General features: G+C 47.1%; 1 protein-coding gene across 1 annotated transcript in view; it reads right to left on the minus strand.

The window, feature by feature from the left end:
• Positions 1-2,156: 2,156 nt before the first annotated feature.
• Traf3ip2 (TRAF3 interacting protein 2) overlaps positions 2,157-20,277 on the minus strand; it is a 42,214-nt gene continuing 24,093 nt past the window's right edge. Inside the window, exons 4-9 of the mRNA XM_051164218.1 lie at positions 16,378-16,556; positions 14,345-14,433; positions 10,609-10,677; positions 9,440-9,556; positions 5,127-5,201; positions 2,157-2,319 (exon numbers count right to left, since the gene is read on the minus strand). Of these exons, the coding sequence (XP_051020175.1) occupies positions 2,173-2,319; positions 5,127-5,201; positions 9,440-9,556; positions 10,609-10,677; positions 14,345-14,433; positions 16,378-16,556 (676 nt within the window). The 3' untranslated portion in view covers positions 2,157-2,172. The remainder of the gene's footprint in view (positions 2,320-5,126; positions 5,202-9,439; positions 9,557-10,608; positions 10,678-14,344; positions 14,434-16,377; positions 16,557-20,277) is intronic.

The following is a 20,277-nucleotide window of genomic DNA, read 5'->3' on the forward strand; positions in this document are numbered from 1 at the left end:
TAAAGCCACCTTTTCTCTTGTGCAACAGTTTATTCAGATCACATGCACATTTTATAAATGGCTACATGTTATTTCTTTAGAGACCAAATAATCTCAAATGATTGAATTGAGAGTATTGTTGAAAACATTTTAAAAGAAGAAGAAAATATCTCTTGAGACAATATACCCGAGGGCTGGGGAGTGGCTCAGTGTTAGAGCATACCCAGGGCCCTAGATCCTATCCCCAGCATGGGGTGGTAGAGGAGCAAGTTGTGTCAGATACACTGGTGCACGCCTATAATCCCAACCCTCAGGAAGCAGAGGCAGCAGGATTATAGGTTACCAGCTAGCCTGGGCTAAACAGTTACCAGCCTGGGCTAAGTTGTTAGAGGGCAGCCTGGGCTAACAGTTACTAACCAGCCTGGGCTAAGCAGTTAGAGTGCAGCCTGAACACAACAAGACTTTTCTAAATAAATCAGCAAAACACATTAAGGTGTATTACTGTCATTATGAATCAGTTAATTTTTCCACTTTGAAAAAAAAGCTGGTTAAATTTTTATTTAAGAAAGAAGATATAGCCAAGGGGGGTGATTTGAGTGAGAACAGCTCCAAATTCATATATTTGAATGTCTGGTTCTCAGGTGGTGAACTGTTCAGGAAGGATTAAGAGGTGTGGTCTTGGAGGAGGAGGTGTGTCACTGCAGGTGGGTCAATGCCTAGGGCCAGTCTCCCGCTCACTCTGCCTCCATCTTGCAGAAGAGATGTAAGCTCTCAGCTACTACACCAGCGCCCTGCCAGCCTGCCTGCTGCCATACAGCTTGCCGTGATAATCATGGACTAGGCTCGGGAAACTGTAAGCAAGCCCCCAATTAAACGTTTTCTTTTAAACATAGCCTTGGTCATGGTGTCTCCTCACAGCAATAAACTAGTAACTAAGACACTGGGCATGCTGGTGTATAGCTGTAATCTCAGCCCTTGGAGGGCCAAGACAGGAGGATCACTGTAAGTTCAAGGCTGTGTATGTATGTGTGTGTATGTATGTGTGTGTGTGTGTGTATATACACACACACACACACACACACACACACATATTGAGTTCTGAGCCAGCCAGAAGTACACAGTGAGACCCTGTCTCCAAAATACAAAACAAAACAGAAATAAAAAGTAAAATTAAATGTATCCCCTGGGAGGTGTGATTGTAAAAGATAAACACCCAATTACTTCTCAAAAGAAAATTTAGAGTTTAGGTCCCACATATCAGATCTCTTAGGTCCATCAGAAATACCTTGGTCCATATGATTTTACAAGCCCCCTAAGTCCCCAAAAGTGAAAACACTTGCTCTGGTTACAGCAGTGCTTGCCTCTGTAGGACAAAGAGGAGAAAGCTAGCCACAACTCTGGCCTGTGTGACACATCCCCTGTGACTTCATGCATATACTCAGTTATTTTTACATAAATGGCCAGACCTTTCCTCTTCTTGCAGTGTGGGGAGTTGAATCCTGGACTTCCCGCATGCTAAGCGAGTGTTCTACCACTGAGCTACACTCCCTGCCCAATTACACTGTTTACAACCAGGTCTATTTTGTTAAAAACCTCAACTGCCAGACTGAACCTTGAATTATTATCTTATAAGGATGTTTCTAAACTTTCTGGTTTTAATCCTTCAGTACAGAGAACTCTGTCACACTTATCTAATATTATATCTAGGCAGCTTTGTTGATGTCCCACAGCTGCCCGTATCAATATAAATTAATATGCTTGTGTCCGCTGAGATAATGAGACACGGTCTTACAAAAAGGGATCATTTTATTATTTGAGCATGAATCAGACTGGTCTAAAGACGGACACACTGCATCTGGCCAGCTCACAGAAGTGGCTGAAAGTGAGAAAAGGATGTCTCTGGTCACAGGTGTCTGCTGCTGTCGCCTGCAGTAGCTACTCCCTAAAAGACTGGGAACCCAGCGTGGACAGTGCAGCCTCAGGAGAACATGGGCACCCGTGTGCTTTTTTTTTTTTTTTTTAAGGCAGGAACCTTAGGAAGCAGGGAACTCTGCAGAAGAGGCCTTCTGGGGCCTGAATGCCCCCCTGGAAGATGCGGAAACAGGCCTGTGTGCCCCCAGCCAGCCTCCACTAGAAGAACGCCTCCAGGCTCCGCCCCCGCTGGGCTCCGTGATGAGCTGGAGATGGCTGGTGTCACAAAGGCACCACCTGAAGGGTGGGCAGAGGACCACGGGGAGGAGCCACGTACTCTTCCTCTCGAAGGAGCCGCAGCAGGATGTTTTTCTTATTCTTGGGCCAGCTGTAAACATGAGTGTTCTGAAGCCAAGTAGGCACGTGCTCCTGTTGGGGAGAGGGCGGGGAACAAAGGTCAAAGGAGAGAAGCCTGGCCTTCCAGATCCAGGGCTCAGCTGCCAACAGCTCTGGCTCGCCCTTCGTGGGCGTTCCAGCCAGCCCGCCTTGGGAGCTGCTGTTCTCCTTTCGAAGAGTTTAACATGCAAAGAGCACGTTTGGCTTCGGGTGCAGGCTGTGTATCTCATTATGGAAAGCACATGTGTGCAGCGTTTTCTGTCAGTCTCCCAGGCTACCTGCCCTTTGCATGTCAACGCGCTTTTCGCCCCCTTCACATGAAAGGGGTTAGGCCAGAGGTCACCCTGAATGATGTGAATTCCCCTGTGGCTCTGGGGGAGGGGGGAGGGGAAGGATGCCAAGGTTGTGGGCTTAATCCAATTCCTGGTTCTTTCACTCCAACCTCAGGTCTGGCCTGAAGTCAAGGGAGCAGGCCAGACCTCAGAACAGCGAGGCTGCGGTTCCACAGGCCAGTTTCTGTCGCCCTCAGGACCACCCTCAGGCCTGCCCCTGCGGAGAACGCATTCTGGTGGGGAAAAGCAACAGAAAGGAAATGGGGCTGCTGGTATCATGTGAAGAGTGTGCAGCATTGAGGAGGGGGCTTAGGAAAAGTCACACCGTGATGGAGAGTGCTAGGGACGTTCAAAAGCAGCGAGATCACAGTGGCTAGAACAGGGCAAGCAAGGGTGAGCCGGTGAAGACGGCCAGGACACAAGTGGGCTGTATAGAGAAGGCCTGCAGACCACTGAAGGCCTTTGGTTATCATTTTGAGATGAGCTGCCTTAGGGGTGGCACACAAGTTGAGAGCCAGCACTCATGTTGGGAGTAGAAGATAGCGAAGGGAAAGGACACAGTGCCTTGAGGAGTTATCCTCATATGGAGAAAAACAAACAAAACAAAACAAAACAAAACAGAAACTATTTTCCAGGTAATAGTATAGCAAGTAGCTAGCATGTCCCAAGCTCTGGCAATAAGAAGACTGTCAGGGGCTGGGGAGATAGCTCAGAGGTTAAGAGCACTGGCTGTTCTCCCAAAGGTCCTGAGTTCAATTCCCAGCAACCACATGAGATCTAGTGTTTTCTTGTGGTGGACGGGAGCACATGCGGGCACAATACTGTATAAATAAATAAATTTTTTGGTTTTTTTTTTTGGTTTTTTTTGTTTTTGTTTTTTTGCTCTGTATAGCCTTGGCTGTCCTGGACTAACTTTGTAAACCGGGCTGGCCTTGAACTTACAACGATCCACCTGCCTCTGCCTCCCGAGTGCTGGGATTAAAGGCTTGTGCCACCACTGCCCGGCCAACAAATAAATCTTAAAAAAAAAAAAAAGACTGTCAAGCAGAATTTAAAAACAATAGTAAATACACACACACACACACACACACACACACACACACACACACACACACACACAAACACACACGAGCCAGGGATTCTAAGCATTTGCTCTCAGGAAAGGGACAATGCTTCACCTGGGCATGAGGTAAAGGAGAACCTCCCAGGCTGGAGAAGCTGCAAGAGTTAGGATAAGCAAGAGTCCGTTAGGGCAGCAAGTTGTACAAGGGCAGCTGAAGGAGCGAGGATAGCGGGGCAAAGACACCGAGACAGAGGCACACGAGTGAAGCCTGCTGACACGGCCCGCTATTATAACCAAAGCCTAGGCCACCAGGTGATCACAAAGGAGGATGAGTCAGTGGACGCAGCCCTATTCCAAAGAGCCCCATGTGTCGTGCTAAGGAAGACAGCGATGTCTTGAAGTCAGTGGGAAATGTGAGATATAGATTGGATCACTCTGATGGAGAAGGGGAAGGTGGCTAGCGTAGTGTCCCAGAGGAGAGGAAGAGACCAATAAAGAGACTTGACAGGCAATGACTGCACTTAGTCCCTGCACAAGCTAGGACCAGCGAGGATGAGGGGGTCCTAGCCCTAGTGCACCCTGTTCACATAGCCTGGGCTCTCCCTCATGTGAGGCAAAGGTTTCGGCGCAGTTCTAACGTCTAAGAATACTCCAGAATGAGGCTGTGCCTAAGCTCAGAGCGCTCTGGTCTGAGCCGCAAGCTGTTTACTTAGCTGCTGTCTTCCCTCTGCCAAGCCTGGAAACATGCTCTCTGAAGGCTTGGCTTGCGTTCTCTAAAGCTGTCAGCATACCCTTTGGAATATGATAAAAACCCTCATGTGAATCCCAGCAAGATTCACTTAGAGAGCTGTGTGGACTCGATGCCTGTACTCTGTAAGGACTGAACTGTGTGCAAATATTTATTTGGAGCAGACTGTGTAAGAAGCATCCGATGGCAAATGCCCTCATGTTCTTGGGCACTTCAGTCCTTCATCCCCAGGTGGTGATGCTGTTCCCAGAGGCTCAGGACATAAGGCCTGGCTGGGGGAAGCCAGCTTTGAGCCCTCAGCCCTGTTTCCGGCTCTAATGCCACACTGCTGCCACACCTTCCTACCACGGTGGTGTCAAATCTTATCCCTCTGGAACCACAATACATAACCCTTCCTTCTAGAAGTTGCCTTGATGCTGGTGGTTGATCACAGCAATGGAAAAGTAATTATGTGTAAACCAGGCCTTTGTGTGCACAGACAGAGCCATTAGGACAACCTGGGTCCTACCAGCCAACACTTGCAGACCTTTCTGATTCTTACTGCTGAGCTCGGTGTACAACTTGCTGAGGTCCCTGGTGACACTGTGATCTACAAGGACTGTCAGAGAGTTGAGAAGATATTCAACTTAACATCCCAGGAAGCCATCAGAACAGATTTGAAACCGATAGAGTTGAGGATTCTTGTTTGTTTGTTTACCTTCTTGGCATTTGGGAAAAGCACAGGGATGAATCTGAAATTCATGCTTCCTTGATTTATGAACTCGATCTGCATCTAAAACCAAGCAAATACAAAGACTTAATCCAGGGACAAAGGTGAGAAATTGATGTGCCAACAAAACTACCAGCCCACACAGCGACTCTCTTTTGAGTGCCATATTACAATGTTAAGCTCTCCCCATTCACACTGCACCATTTTGTTTGTATGGCCACTGTGATGGTTATCATTGCTTGTGAAATTGACTGCACCAAGAATGAACTAAAAACTAACAATGGGCAGGCACACCTGGAAGGGATTTTTGCTTAATTAAACCATTTGAAGTGGAAAGATCCGTTTCTTTTTTTCTTTTTGGTTTTTTGAGACAGGGTCTCTCTGTCTAGCCTTGGCTGTCTTGGACTCTCATTGTAGACCAGGCTGGCTTCAAACTCACAGGGATCCACCTGCCTCTGCCTCCCGAGTGCTGGCATTAAAGGTGTGCGCCACCACCGCCCGGCTGGAAAGGTCTACTTCTAATGCAGAACTTTGTGGTGGGAAGACCGACCTTCTGCTGGAAACCTATATAAATGGGAGAAGGCAGCGTCTCTCTTTGCTCTCCTTCCCGCTAGCACATCCATTCCTTCACTAGATTAGAGCCCAGTTCTTCAGGATTCCAGTGTAGGCTGGAGTCCAGCGGAGACATCCGGCTTCCTGGACCAACCAAATAACTACTGGATCCTTGAACCTTCCATTTGCTAGACAGTCATTGGTGGGCTCGCTGGACCAGAGCCTTTAAGCCATTCTAATAAATTCCCTTTCTCACACACACTGTCTCCATGGAGCTCTGATTCCAGCTCTGGGTGCCATGCTTGCCTGCAGCCACACCTCCCTGCCATGGTGGTGATGGGTCTTATCCCTCTGGACCACAAGCCCACAATAAACTCTTTCTTCTGTAAGTCTGTAAATATATATAGACCTCTGTTCCTCTAGAGAACCCTGAGTAATACAGCCACTTACTGAAGACCTATTTTTTAAAAAATCACATTCTGGGGACCAGAAAGATGGCTTAGCAGGCGCAGGTTACAGATGCTTGTTGCCATGCCTGACTGCCTAGTTTCTAACCTGGAGCCCACACGGTGGAAGGGAAAGAACTAACTCCTACAAGTTCTCCTCATGTGCATGTGTGCGTGCGCGCGCACACACACACACACACACACACACACACATACATACACACACACACACACACACACACAGAGAGAGAGAGAGAGAGAGAGAGAGAGAGAGAGAGAGAGAGAATAAATAAATAAAATACAAATTTTAAGTTATATTCTGGCCTGGCCCCTGAATTCCTTTGTTGATTGCTTGTTGTTGTTTTGTTGTTATTGTGTCGTTTTGTTTTGTTTTTCAGCCAGACTGTCACATCTAGCCTAGACTGGCCTGGAACTCACTATGTAGCCCAGGTTGGCTTTGAACTCACAGCAGTCCTCCACTGTAAGCCTCCTGAGTGTTGACTTTGGGTTTCAAAGACTAGGAGGGCACAGGGGCTGGGTCACCTCATTCATAAGACTAGGCTATGTGTCCCTCCTCCAATGCTGTAGTCAATGACTTTATGGTATAAGCTTTCAATTGCCAAGTATGAGAGTAGTTATAAGATGGGATTATGAGGCAAGGCTGAGTCCTAGGAGGTTTCGTTTGTTTGGCAGAGCACCACTGATCCGATTCAGGCAACGCCCGCAGAGCTAGCGATGTAGTGAGCTGGCAGGCAGGAAAATCACTAACCAGAGGATAGCATGGCATGTGAGCCACTGCGGTGGAAGTTCAGGATAGGTAGGGCCTTTCTGATCTGCATCAGGGACTTGGGGGTGGGGATGGGGGGGGGGTAGGAAGGAGGTTCTATTCAGGTAGAGGCAAGTGTCCAGAAGGCAAGAGCAGAGAGAGAAAGCGCACCTGGAGATGAGGAAGGGCGCTAGTATGACTGGAACCACCCAGCCACCCGCTTCTTCTGGAACACAGATGGGCTTGGCAGTGGGGCTAGGAGGCTGGGCTGGGAAGAGCCCACGCCAGCAGGCCTGAAGTTCCCTCCCCCAGACCAATCAGAATTCACACTGCTCATCTGAGAGGATTTATCTACAAGAACCCTATTAAAATCAGAATTTTCGATGTCAGGGGAGTTAAAGTTTTCTGAATTCCAAGAGGAGCATGGAGCTTTCAGCCATCTGACAAAGAGAACAAGGAATTATGTATCCTGAACAAGGTTATCCTCCCATTGATTTTTATAACAGAGGCTTTTGCCATGCATGAAAATAAAAACGAGAGCAAAGTGAATGTGAGGAGAGAGACAACTCTCCCCAATACCCACTCTTCACAGACTCACACCACATAGATCTGCCACAGGGGCTCTTCGCAGGGCCGACTCCCTTCAAAACAGAAGACAACACCGAAAGCAGACACCACACTGGCCAGAGGACTGTGCAGTTCAAGTGCCAGCCGTGCCAGAGCACAGTCGGCCCCTGCAGGGGAGGGTGCGGGGAGCTGTTAAGTTACAAGGACAGCTGGGTTTCTTTCTCGACTTTGAGGGCACTGTGTGCTATTTGGCCTGTCCACTAGGCCCCCAGGTCTGTCAAGGACTAGCCTTCAGCAGGGTGTCCTTATTTTCTCTCATGCTTCTTTCAGATCCTGGCTTTCTAACGATGGAGTTTGATTTGTGTTGTTAAATACTCATTGGTGCGTGGAGGAGGCCAGGAAGTCAGCCTGAGGATAGGGAGTCCTTCCTATGATGAGGAAGAGCCAAGGACATTAGGGCCAAGAGACCAAATTTGGAGACAATGTGGTTATAGCCGGCACAGGCACTGTGTTGAAGTGTGTGTGTGACTGGCTGGCCTTGCCATATACTAGCACAACTAACCAGGGTCCTCCAGGAAGTGGCAGGGACCTGGAGTCCTTCCCAAGTGCCAGCTGCTGGCTCCTGGGACTGGCAGATTCTTAGGGATGTAGACAGAATGTCAGTGTTCTGGGAATGTGCGGGCGTGACACAGAACACTAAGGGATAGAAGCACCCAGAGCCATTCATGAGCTGACCACAGGCTAGCACTGGGGAAGACTGGACAGGAGGCCGACTTAACTCCAGGGCCTAGAATATCCTCACCTTGCCTCAGTTTCTGCTTTGGGTTGTAAAGTCCCACAGGTGGCCCTCATTTGGTGGAGGAGGTGACAGAGATGAGGGTGCTGCTTACACACCCACCTTGTCCTCTTCTCATGCTCTGGGGTGGATGGCATTGAGCTTTGCTTCCTCTGAGGTAAAGGTTGCCTGAGGTTACCTGACTGCTTCCTGCCCTGTGCTGCTTACTTAGCCCTTGCATCGGGGCCACTTCCAGTGAAACGTTATGCCATATCCTCGTTCAGCATGAGAACTCAGGTTAGGCTGTGGGTTCAAACCCAGTGATCTCCCCTTCTCTTTCTCAAATCTCAGAATCCTTGGTAAACAAACAAGCCAGAGAAGAAACCAGCTCTGGTTCTAGAGGCTCAGGGCCAGGCCCCATTCAGACTGCGGATTCCACAGAGGCGTCTGAAGGTCACGGGGTCTAGTCTGGTTTCCTAGTTAAGCAGAAATGGTCACCACAGTCTCTCTAAGCCCACAAAGGACAAGAAGACAGGTAGGCCATAAAACTGCCGGTTCTAAAGCTGGCAGATGCTCCCCACCCATCACAGACCAAGAACAATCCCTTTGGTTAAGTATTTTCTGTGTGCCAAATACTTCAAACATTACTTCATTTATCTTCGCAGCAGGGTACATATTAGTGATCCATTGTCTGAACAGGGCCACGGAAGGGCAAGATGTAAGTACGTGGGCATGTCATGTAGCCTGGACTTAGGAAGTCAATGTGACTCACGGGACCCATGTTTTTCTGCTGTGATGGAAGCATCCTTCCCATATTGCACCTTGCTTCTCTGGAAAAGCACGGGACAGAAGGTAACAGCTACAATAGCCCACTCACCTCAGCACTCACTCTTCTGTCCTATTAAGCCTTCACAGTTGTTGGTGGATAGCCAAGTGAGCAAAGCTCTACCTTCTAGAAGCGTGATTAAGATCTCTTAGTCGCTGACAGGACCAGTTGAGTACCAGGCAGAGGAGTGGTGTTTCTCCATGGGTCTCAAAGTATACAGGGCCATAGCCAAAATAACCTCTCCTGATGCGGGAGGTCTGAGAGCCTTTCCCTAACATCCTGCCACCTTGAGTGAAAAAGCAGCTGCCCTACCGAGAGGGCGCCCGTTCCAGAGGAGCAGCCAGGCACTGTGGTCCCCTCACCACTCACCATGCGATGAATGTACTTGGTATGTAAGCCATGCTCGTCATCGTCCAGCTGCGACTCAGCGCCTTCCACATCCTGTTTGTATTTGGGGCTGATTGCTACGATTATCATCACTGTCTTCTGTAATGAGAAGGAGAAAAGCATGTTTATGGGAGCGGGAAGTGTGGTTCATTTGGTGGAGAGCAGCTGGAAACTGGCCAGCAGGATCATAAGTAGTCCCTGACCTCCTAGCGGGTACACACCAGTCCCTCTCTCTGTGAAAGCAAGAGGCAGCAGTCCCCACACAGGCGTGCAGTCTCTTTGCCCCTCCCTCATTACTCCCATGCCCAGCACCCTACAAACAAGCAGAGCATCTTCCACAAGCTTCTCTAATAAACTTCTAACGAAAGCCTAAATCACTGAATCTGCACGGAGGTGGAAAGGCATCGCCACTGCGGGAGAAGTGCCCTCCCTCCCTGCAGCCTGATGTGAGCTGTCAGTCACCTGGCTCCTCCACTGGCCCTGCTTTTCCTGTGCACATTAGCACAGCCAGAAGGAGCAGACCCTTCAGTACAAAGCAAACACCAGGCTCCAGACAAAAGGAAAGTGGCAAAACCCCAGCCTGCTGAGACTCCCGCCCCCAGCCCACTCCTGCCCAACGAAGCACCTGGCCACGGACATGCTGGCAGCAATCAATTTCTATCTTGTTAAAGCACAAAGTGTCCCTGTAGCCAGTATAGATTCTGTCTGTGGAAAACGAATCACAGGGCTGCAAGTGGGTGCCCTGGGGTGGCAAGCTTGCAAGGCAGCCCAGAAACCTCCTTAGCCCAGTCCTACAAAACACTTGGAAAGGCCTCCAATTCAACTGGATTCTGCTGCCCCCCCCCTCACCCTCCCCCCCCCCCCCCCCCCGTTTCCTCCTTTCCTATTCTGGTCTAGAATTTGTTTGCGCTGATTGTTATCAACCACCTGTGTCTGGTTTGACCGTTATTTCCTGCCTCTGCATGTCCAGGAGGGTGACCCCATCCTTCCTTCCCAAGCCTTTGCATAGCTTCCAACAAGAGAGGCTTTTGCCAGACTTCCTCAGGCTCAGACTTCGGGGGGGAGCATCAGTGTTTCTTCTATGAAATAGCTTCACGAGCTAATCGTTTTCCTCACCAGTACACATCCTCAGAATTATGGAACATACTTACATCTCGAAGGTAGCGCTCCATCCATTTAATGATATCAATACCCCGGATTCTATCCTCAAATATATCAATCTACGAGAAAAGGATGTGAGGAAGTGCTCTTAGTGACAGCTTTCTCTGAGAGCAGAGCTCGAGAAAACAGGAGACGCTACATCCATTTGCAGCCCTAACACTAGTGCTTTGTATAAGGAAGACTATGTGAGTCCAAACAATGAAACACAGGTTTTGTGAAATGTGCCCATTTCAGCATTCATAGATATTTAAGTATATAATATCCATAATTATAATATAGTGGTTCATTTCAAGACATGTCCGCAGCTACGCAATAATTATATGTTCAAAAATCTGAAAGACACAGTATATCACTAAATTGGATACATCCACAAAGGCAGAAATAGTACATTATGCATCTGTCATTTGAAAAATTGAAAGGCAGATTCTGAAACTTTAGTGGATATGTAGTGTGCAAATGCCAAGACACAACTGTGGTGTCTGACCTGTGTTAGTCCGGTCATGATTACAGTATTATGTCCGGCTTCAATTATACACTTCAAAGGGATTGTAGGAAAGTTGGGCGAAATCCAAGGAACAGTCACAAAAACAATTACTTAGCTGGTGGGGAGAGGTTAAAGATAAAAGTCGAGAGAGCTTTAAGACTCAGGTTAGCATCATTAGTCAATACTTCAGGTACTAGGAATGCAGAAACATCAAATCATGTGTTTGATAGAAGGCCAAGTCTCTCTCACTGCATCCTGGACCAGCGACTGTCCTTCCCCCACATGCCCTGTCTACTTCTCACCCACAGTGGTTCTCCTGTACCCTAACAGCACAGCATACACCCCTCTGCTCTGTGAGTCACACGGACTTTCCCTCACATCGCCTAACTCTCATGCATCACGGCCACCAGTAGCAAACAGAACAGTATAGCATTCTTTCATTTATTCAGTCTCATTTATGACCTCCTCAGCTCCCTATAGAAAGAGATCTGTGTTTACTTAACTGTCGCTCCTATAGCGTATAGAATACAAAATTGGAATGTATTCTTTTCCTGATAAACATTAAGAAATGGAACAGCTTTCCTTTGGGTTGGATGATTTTTTTTTTCCCCAGACACAGTCTCACTGTTGCTCTAGCTGGTCTGGAACTCACTATGTAGCCCAGGCTGGCCTTGAACTCTCAGAGATCCACCTGCCTCTGCCTCTGGTGTGGTCGAACTAAAGGCTTGCAACACCAAGCCCAGCTTGATTTTGTTTTAGTGTGTTGCCATCCAACATGGTGGCACGTGCCTGCTATTCTAGTATCCAGGAAGTGGAAGTTTTGAGAGTTTGCAGCTAATGCGGTCTACACTGAAAAATGTCTCAAAATCTTAAAAACAAAACCAACCAACCAAACAAACAAAACACAGGATAATATGGTATGTGCTGGCCAAAGACTGCAGTAATCTGTGATGGTATAAGTAATCCATTTCCATTTCAGATTGAGGATGGGTGCTTGGCTTGCACTCCTGGCTCTGCTGCTTTTCCCTGTCATGACTATGGTTATGAGAACTTACTGGTAACATAGAAAAGACATGTATCATAATGCCAGGTGTGATGTTAACACGCCATAAACGGTCATTATTATCCAGCATGCTACAGATACAGACATCCTGGGCAGTGTGTGCCTCTCCAGACTTCCATCAGAGTCTCCTGTGCCTGTCAAGACAAGTTTTCCATGCTGCTCTTGTTACGAGCTAAATTATGTCCCTAAAATGCATAAATTAGCTGGAGGCCGTGGTTTACAATGTAATCTCACCATTGGGCAAGAAAGTGAGATCCTGTCTCAAAAAATAAAATGACAATTAATTTACGGATGCTTTCTCGTTACCTCATAATGTGACTGGGCTTGGGATGAGGCCTCTCAAGATAATTCCAGTAAAATGAGGTGCTGGGTGAGCCCTGCTTGCATAGGACTGGTGTTTGTGGAAGAGGAGAGAACTAGGAAGCAGCTCCATGCACCAACAGAGAGAGGATGGCCATCTTAAGGCCAGGAGAGAGGAACCCGGATGAAACCAAGCCTGGTTCTTGGCCTGCCAGCCTCCAGAACTGTTGCAAATGGGTTTCTGTTTAAGGCCCTTATAGAAGTAGTTTATGACTAATTCACTAATTCAGGTTTCAGGCAGCATCTCCCTGTCTCTTTATTAACTATGTCCTGCTGATGGCAGGACATGACACTATTCCCTAAGGATTTTCCTAAAACCTACCCAAACCTTTATGCTGTGTTTGCTGTTGTTTTAGTTAAACTCCCTTTAAATGACTCATTGTTTCATTTCGCTAAGAGGATCTCACTGTGTCAACTGTAACACACAGCTGTTCGCAAGCACAGGCTTTTACAGGACAAGGGTTAAGGGCGCGTTTAAATTCCCCTGAACTGCCCCTGAGCAGGGGCTTTTTAAAGGTTAGAAACCGTGCCTAGTCTCCAGGGGCCGTCAGAATCGGTATGTTTATATTTGGGAAGAAGAAAAATAAGATCTCGTATGTTGCTTCATGTCTCATAATTTGGTTTTTTGTCACAGTTGTGCTAGCTCTGTCTTATCCTGTAAACAGGGAACGGAAGTGTTAAGACTATAGAGTTGTGAAGCTGAGTCACATAAATTGTAGGCATCCTTCTAAAGCACTTAGGTACTTCAATTTTTAAATGTATTATAGAAAAAACAAAACACAAAACTCAAACAAAAACTATTAAACACCCAGGCAGTGGTGGTGCACACCTTTAGTCCTAGCACTTGGGAGGCAGAGGCAGGCGAATCTCTGTGAGTTCAAGGTCAGCCTTATCTATGGAGTAAGTTCCAGGGCAATCAGGGCTACACAGAGAAACCCTGTGTGGAAAAATCAAACCAACCAAACTACCAAAACCAAACCAAACCAAAACAAACAAAAAACCAAACAAACAAAACGAACCCCAAAACTATTACTGCTAAGCGACCTCTGTATTCCTCTCCAGCATGCTTGCTTTCCTGGTTCTTCACTCCTCTCTAGCCCACTGCCTAGGAGAGGCTTCTGGGAAGGAGTCAATCTCTATGTCTGAGGAAAGCCAGTTCTCCCAGTAGCAACCTGTGGTATTTTATTTATCCTAAGGAAGAATGTGCCTGGCTCTAAGCTGCACTGTTTCAGGGCTTGGCAGGCAGACAGAAAGATTATGTGCTTGAGAATTCGGGGGCCAAGATCACCATGGACCATCTACCCTACCTAGACTAGGTAGGCCACGCTTTCCCTGTCTAGAATCTTCACTCCTGAAACCAGGTGTAGAAGGGCAGCTCCATGCAGTGGGCAGCCCAGCTTCCTACTTCAAACCTTCAATCCAGCTGCAGCCGCACTGGTGTGTATGGCTGCTGAGAAGGGACAAAGGTGGAGAGTGCAGCCAAAGGCAGGCCTTCCCTTCAGTTAGGGCCAGCAGGACCAAAGGTGGGAATTACCACGACCATGGATTTTGGGAGAAAGATTGTTGGAGACTTTGGGTAGTTTAAAACGTGGTGGAATATGTACCTAACATGAATGAGGCCCTGGCCTTGACTCCCAGCACCAAATTAATAAGTAGATGAAAGAAAACAACTATCTCAATCTATAAGAATTTAGTTCATAATCACATAAATAATATCAACAGCTATTTATACTTTTCCTTTATCATCATCATCATCTCATTATCATCATCATCACGTTCAACTGAACAGTTCAGTTTTGTCTTTGAAGAAAATACTTACCGCAGTTTGGAAGCCATTCACCAACAGAAAGTTCACAAATTTCACCACCTCCATGGCCGTGTCCATAGAATAAGTGATAAAGACTTTCCCTAAGAGAAAGTTTTCAGAGTTGTTGAAATTAATCAAATTATTCTACCCCGCAGTTCTAAGTAGTACGCATTGCCTTTTGTGTTGGAGGGTGGTCCAAGGGCTTATGCCTGCAGTGGTGTGGATCGCTCTCCTCTGTGACAAGGGCTGGGACCCATCCAAGGGGGCGCACAAAAGACAGCAGGGACAGAGGAGAGTAATGGCAGGCTGGGACAAGCCTCAGAGGTCTTCTGGAACACCACTTGAGATGTTACAAAGTCCACCACCCACAGTGGTCACGTCTGTCTTTCCAGTTCAAGCCACTGCCTTGTTCCTTAAAGACACTTGGCCCTGTGCCCAAGGAAAACACTCTCACAGCAGGCTAAGAAGCTAAGGCTTACTAAGGGGCCACCCAGCAGTGTTGGCTTTTGATCTCATGCCTCCCTGAACTCCTGTCTGACAAGACCAAGTGGGGGGGTGAGGGAGAAAGTGTTTCCTTACCCCCCCTCACTGCCCCCTCCCAGCGACTTATTTTGGAGAAAAGTCAGGAATAGGAGTAGACTGATGCCCAGATCAGAAATGTTAGTGCGGCTTCAGCAGTTTAAAGGGGAAAGGCAGTGCCTCAGGGCTATTCAGCGTTGCAGGCTTCCTCATCCCTCCCAGAGCTAGCATGGAGCCATAGACAGAACCGTCCGGATAAGCTTCCCAACCCAGCCAGAGCCGCTGTTTTCTTAGACTAAATAAAGTATTAGGGAAATTGCTCTGCTAGCAGTTTCTCCTATGTAGACAAATAATCTCTATGTGTTGCCTTTTAGGTCTGGAATGAACCAGTTAAATCTCAAAAACCCTGAGGCAGAGGGTAAAGAAGAAAGAGATGCTGAAGAGAAGATGGATCTGTGTGCATTCATCTACGCTTAGACCCCCGCACACCAGAAGCTCAGCCCTCAAATGGAGGGGTGCGCCCTGCGTGTGCCAGTGGTAGTAACCAAGCAGCCAGGCCTGTGGGCGGCGCTTGACCCTTTCCCATATGTACTAATTTTAGGACTCCCTTCCCAGACCGTGGTAAGGTGACAGCATATTGGGACCATACACCATGTAAGACCATGTCTGTCCACTCAGATGGTTTTTGTTTTGTTTTGTTTTTTAATTGAAGTGCATAAGATTTTAAGATGCTCAGAAACATTTTTTTTTTTTTTTTTTTTGCACAAAAACCATAATGATCACTGTCATAGAAGTCTTTCAGAGCTGTAATTGCTTTTGATAAAAAGCAGTTAGCCAAGCAAAGGCCCCAGAGGTTCAGTTCTGAGTGTCCCAGATCTGGAACGAGTGAGCCTCTCCAGCTAACAACTCCTAAGTAGGGACTGATTTCTCAAGGTTCCTTGAATTAAGCATCCTAGCTGGCCTCACGCTCAGAACATTTTAGTGATATTTCAACGTTTCTGGATCTAGCAGCAAAATGTGGAAAACGAATCACCACCTGACACCGAACGGGAGATTTCTTTAAATAAAAGCCTTGGTTTGCATTGGGCTGTGAAGCAGTACAGGGAATGAGAAACAGGTTTTGTTGTTATTGTTGTTTGTTTTTGTTTTTTCAAACAAGACTGCTCACTCCTACAGAAAACGACCTTGTTCTTGAGAGCTGGTGCTAATTTACAGTGAGACACTGGTTTTCCACCCAGGGCCGCACGAGCACCCTATCCGTCTACCCAGGGCCATATCACAGAAGTGCACTGTCTGTTGTTTTCTGTGTGTTAAGGAAAATCCAGTGATAAGCAGTTTGGGAACATGGCTTGTGAGGCTCAGATCACAGAAACCACTAAGAAATGCCTGGGTATTTTTAAAGCAAAAAAGGAAAAGGTAAATTCTACTCTACACCTAAAGTCTAACCGAGATTTTGGATGCACGACTAAGCAAACTCTGAAAGCCTGAAACCCTGACAAGAAGAAACCGCATTGCAAACAACTTACGTAATTCCTCTGGCAAATTGCTGGTTTTTAGAGTTCCTCGGGCTAAGGGGTTGCTAGGGGGTCTAGGCACAGCTGCTGGGGGTGCTGCCTGGGGACCTTGTGGTCTCAGCTCTGCAGGATGGTCCAAGGACTGCTCGGGCGTTCCAGCTCCATTGGAAGGTGGGTGGTAGAGCTGGTCCCTGCAAAGGAACCAATCCATTTACAGCAAATGTGTATCTTTATTAAGAGGCCAAGTGCGGGGAGGCAGAAAGACTTTACAAACTGTGGGAGCACACCAACACATGCATCTCCCCTCTGCAGCCATTTCTTATCTAACCCACAGAACGAAGAGCGGGTCCCGTGGAGTTTCCTTTATAAAGAAGGCAGCTGGCTGCCATATGTGAGGACCCGTGCTAGGGGTCAAAAGAGGAAAGCAGGATTTGAGTTCTCAATTCAAGGTCTGTCTAATTGGGAAAATAAATCCCATGTACAGGTCAGACAAGGTCGGCAGCAAAACAACATACCATGGTGGGTGACACAGAAGGCTGATGTCAGAGGCATTCCAATGGAAAAGACACAACTTTTAGCTCATGATAGATAATACTGGATTATGTTTCAGAAGTTTTTGTTTGTTTGCTTGTTCTTTGGTTTTGGTTTTTGCCATGTAGGTTTAAGAGTCTCTCTTTTGGTAACAAGGAGAGGACGAATGAGTCTCATGGAGAAAGAGGAGCAGAAGAGTAGATGAGGAGAGCGGACTGGGATGCGATGGGATGGGAATAGAAGGAATGGAAGATGGCAGGAAAGAGTACTGGAGAGACAGCTGGAATGGGGGTGGGGGAGGGGCAGAATCTCTGGGATGAGCTAAAAACCTAGGGTAAAGGAAACTATTAGGGTGACCCTAGCGAAGACTCCTAGCAATGGGGGATACGGAGCCTAAAGCATCTCTGGTAATCAGGCAAGACTTCCAGTGGAGGGACTGGGACACCAACCCAGCCAATATAACCTGCAGCCCGCCATTTGTCCTGCCTACAAGATGTGCTGGGATAGAGGTGGCGCAGAAATTGTGCAAGTGGCCAACTAATGACTGGTCCAGCTTAAGACCCATGCCCTGAGAGGGAGTCCACCCCTGACACTGCCTGGAGGGCCAGGAGCCAGAGGCTGAGTAGCCCAGAGACCCAAGATAGAACCAAACACAAATGGTGGGGAAAAAAGATATCCTGCCAAACTCTGCTATACTCATAGACCGATGCCTAGCCCAATGGTCCTCAGAGAGGTTGCCCCCAGCAACGGATGGAAACAGATACAGAAACCCACAGCCAACCATTAGGCAGAGCTTGGAGGAATTCTGTGGGAGATTGTAAGGTCAAAGACACCATAAGAAACCCCACAGAATCAACTATCCTGAACCCATAGGGGCTCCCCGAGACTGAACCACCAACCAGGGAACCTGCATTGGATAGACCTAGGCCCTCCACATATATGTTTCAGTTGTGTAGCTTGGTCTTCTTGTGGGACTCCTAACAGTGGGAACAGGGGCTGTCTCAGACACTGCTGCCTGCCTGTGGGACCCCTGCCTCCTACTGGGTTGCCCTGTCTATCCTTACTAGAAGAGGAGGTGCTTGGTTTTACTGCAACTTGATAGGATGTGGATGGTTGATATCCATCCAGGCTGGCCCGGCTCTGAAGAGAAACAGAAGAGAAGTGGGTTGGGGAGGGGGGTAAGGAGGGGGGACTAAGTGGAGAGGAGGGAGGGGAAACTATGATCAGGATGTAAAATAAGTTAAATTAATTTAAAAAAAAAGCATTTCTTTTGTTTCACTATAAGCGGAGACCTGCCTGGTGACATGGCATCTCTATTATGGCTTTGCCTGCCAGCATTCCTGTGAGTGTTGTCTCCTGGGGGAAACAATGGCACGCACTCCTGTGAGCTTTAGAAAACAAAGGAAATGCAGGGCTTGTTTCTGCTGCTTCTCTGATTTCCACCGGCAAATAATCACAGGTGTGTGCTTTCTGCAGAAGCGTCCCAGTGTCCCCAGATGTTAAGGACAGTGTGTGTGGCAGGCATCTCACGCTTGCCACCGACACTCCAGCGGCTATGGAGGGGTCCCGCCGTCTGCATCAGTTGCAGTAGTGCTGCAGGAGGAGGAGGCGCCATTCTGTGCATTATCCTCGGACCCTCCTCTCTAAGCACTCAGTTCCCACATTAGACGCCCTCTGCCTAAAATAGCTACAAGTGAGCAGGGAAGATGGCACAGCTGTAAGGTGTCTGCTGCTGAGGTCGCGACCTGGGTTGGATCCCTGGGACCTGCGAGGCGGAAGGAGAGAACCAACCCACGAACACTCTGTCCCTGTGTGTGCTTCATTTTTTAAAAAGATGATCACGCATTGGATAAAGCAATGTTAAAGATCTTCATAATTATACTGGCTAGTTTTACGTCAACTTGACACAAACTAGAGTTATCTGAAAGGAGAAAAATCTCAACTGAGAAAATGCCTCTGTAAATTCTGGCTGTAGGCAAGCCTGTAGGGCATTTTGTTAATTAGTGATTGTGGGGGGGTACTTAGCCCATTGGGGGTGATGCCATCCCTGGGCTGGTGGTCCTGGGTTATAGAAAGCAGGCTGAGCAAGCCATGATGAGCACGCAGTCAGTAAGCAGCACCCTCCAAGGCCTCTGTAACAATCCCTGCCTCCAGGTTTCTACCCAGTTTAAGTTCTTGTCCTGGACAGGGATATGAAGTGTAAGCCAAATAAACCCTTTCCTCCCCCAAGTTGCTTTGGTCATGTTGTTCCATCGCAGCAATAGTGACCCTGACTAAGACAGTTATGTTAAAAAAACTTTCACACACAAACACAGTGTCATGAGGTTAGTGAGAGTAAGCTTCTGGTATTAAAGTTCTCCATCCAGTTAGCTGAGCAGTCGTCATCATCCTAAAATGACAACCCAGGATACCAGGCTTAAATTGATGCTTAGAAACATTTACTATGTAGTACCTTCAACTCCCCTAAAAATCTATTTTTTTTCCCCAAATAAAGGTTTATGTTTATTTTAGAACTGGTGTGGTAACCAACATCTGTAATTCCAGCACTTGGGAGGCTGAAACAGAGCACTGCTAGGAATTTGAGGCCAAGCTAGGCTGGTGAGTTCTAGGCTAGCCTGGGCTACGGAGTGAGACTTGCTATCTCAGAAAACAAAAACAAATGTAAAAGTATAAAATCGTAAGTGAAGCTCCTGCCCTCGGGACGGCTGCCCCGACTGTGTAGAAGTTCACTGAGGTGCATAGCGTTTGGGCTGGGTGAGGGTTTGTTAGGGAGCTACTTTAACCTAGCTGTGTTTTTATTTGTGAGTTTATTGAAAGAAATTATTTTCTTAAAGTTTACTTGAAAAATTATGATTTTATCCTCTATTCAACCCCAATTTATTTGGTAAAAATGCTTCTGTTTGGCATGGTTTCTTGAGATTTTATGTATTTCTTTGTAAGAGTATGTCTTGCTATGAAATCACATTTTACTTAATTCCTTTATTTAAACTCTGTATTTAGGAAAATGAAGGATCTATCTGGAAAGCCTACAAAGACTTGTGGAACTTCCAGTAAAACAGGCATGGGCTTTATTTGCCACTCGTAATAAAGTTGGCTCCCTCCCACCTTTGAATAAAAGTTTGAGCCAATTGCCAATTTCTTTATCTCTGAAAAAGCCATTTAACTAGGATTTCCATGTCTGATTTCATTCTATAAAGCCAGAACGCAGTTTCGAGTGCTACATGAAAGCTGTGCTTGAGGAGAAGTGAACATTTCATTTACTTTCGTTCCAGTTTTGTTCTAAAACAGGACTCCACTTTCGTGTGTTTTAGAGACGTAACTTAGAAGAAAAGGTAAGGTTGAAGAATTTTTCAAATAAAAACAAGGAGAAAACCCACTAGA

The sequence above is a fragment of the Acomys russatus genome, chromosome 21, assembly GCF_903995435.1.
Source record: "Acomys russatus chromosome 21, mAcoRus1.1, whole genome shotgun sequence".
Taxonomy (NCBI): domain Eukaryota; kingdom Metazoa; phylum Chordata; class Mammalia; order Rodentia; family Muridae; genus Acomys; species Acomys russatus.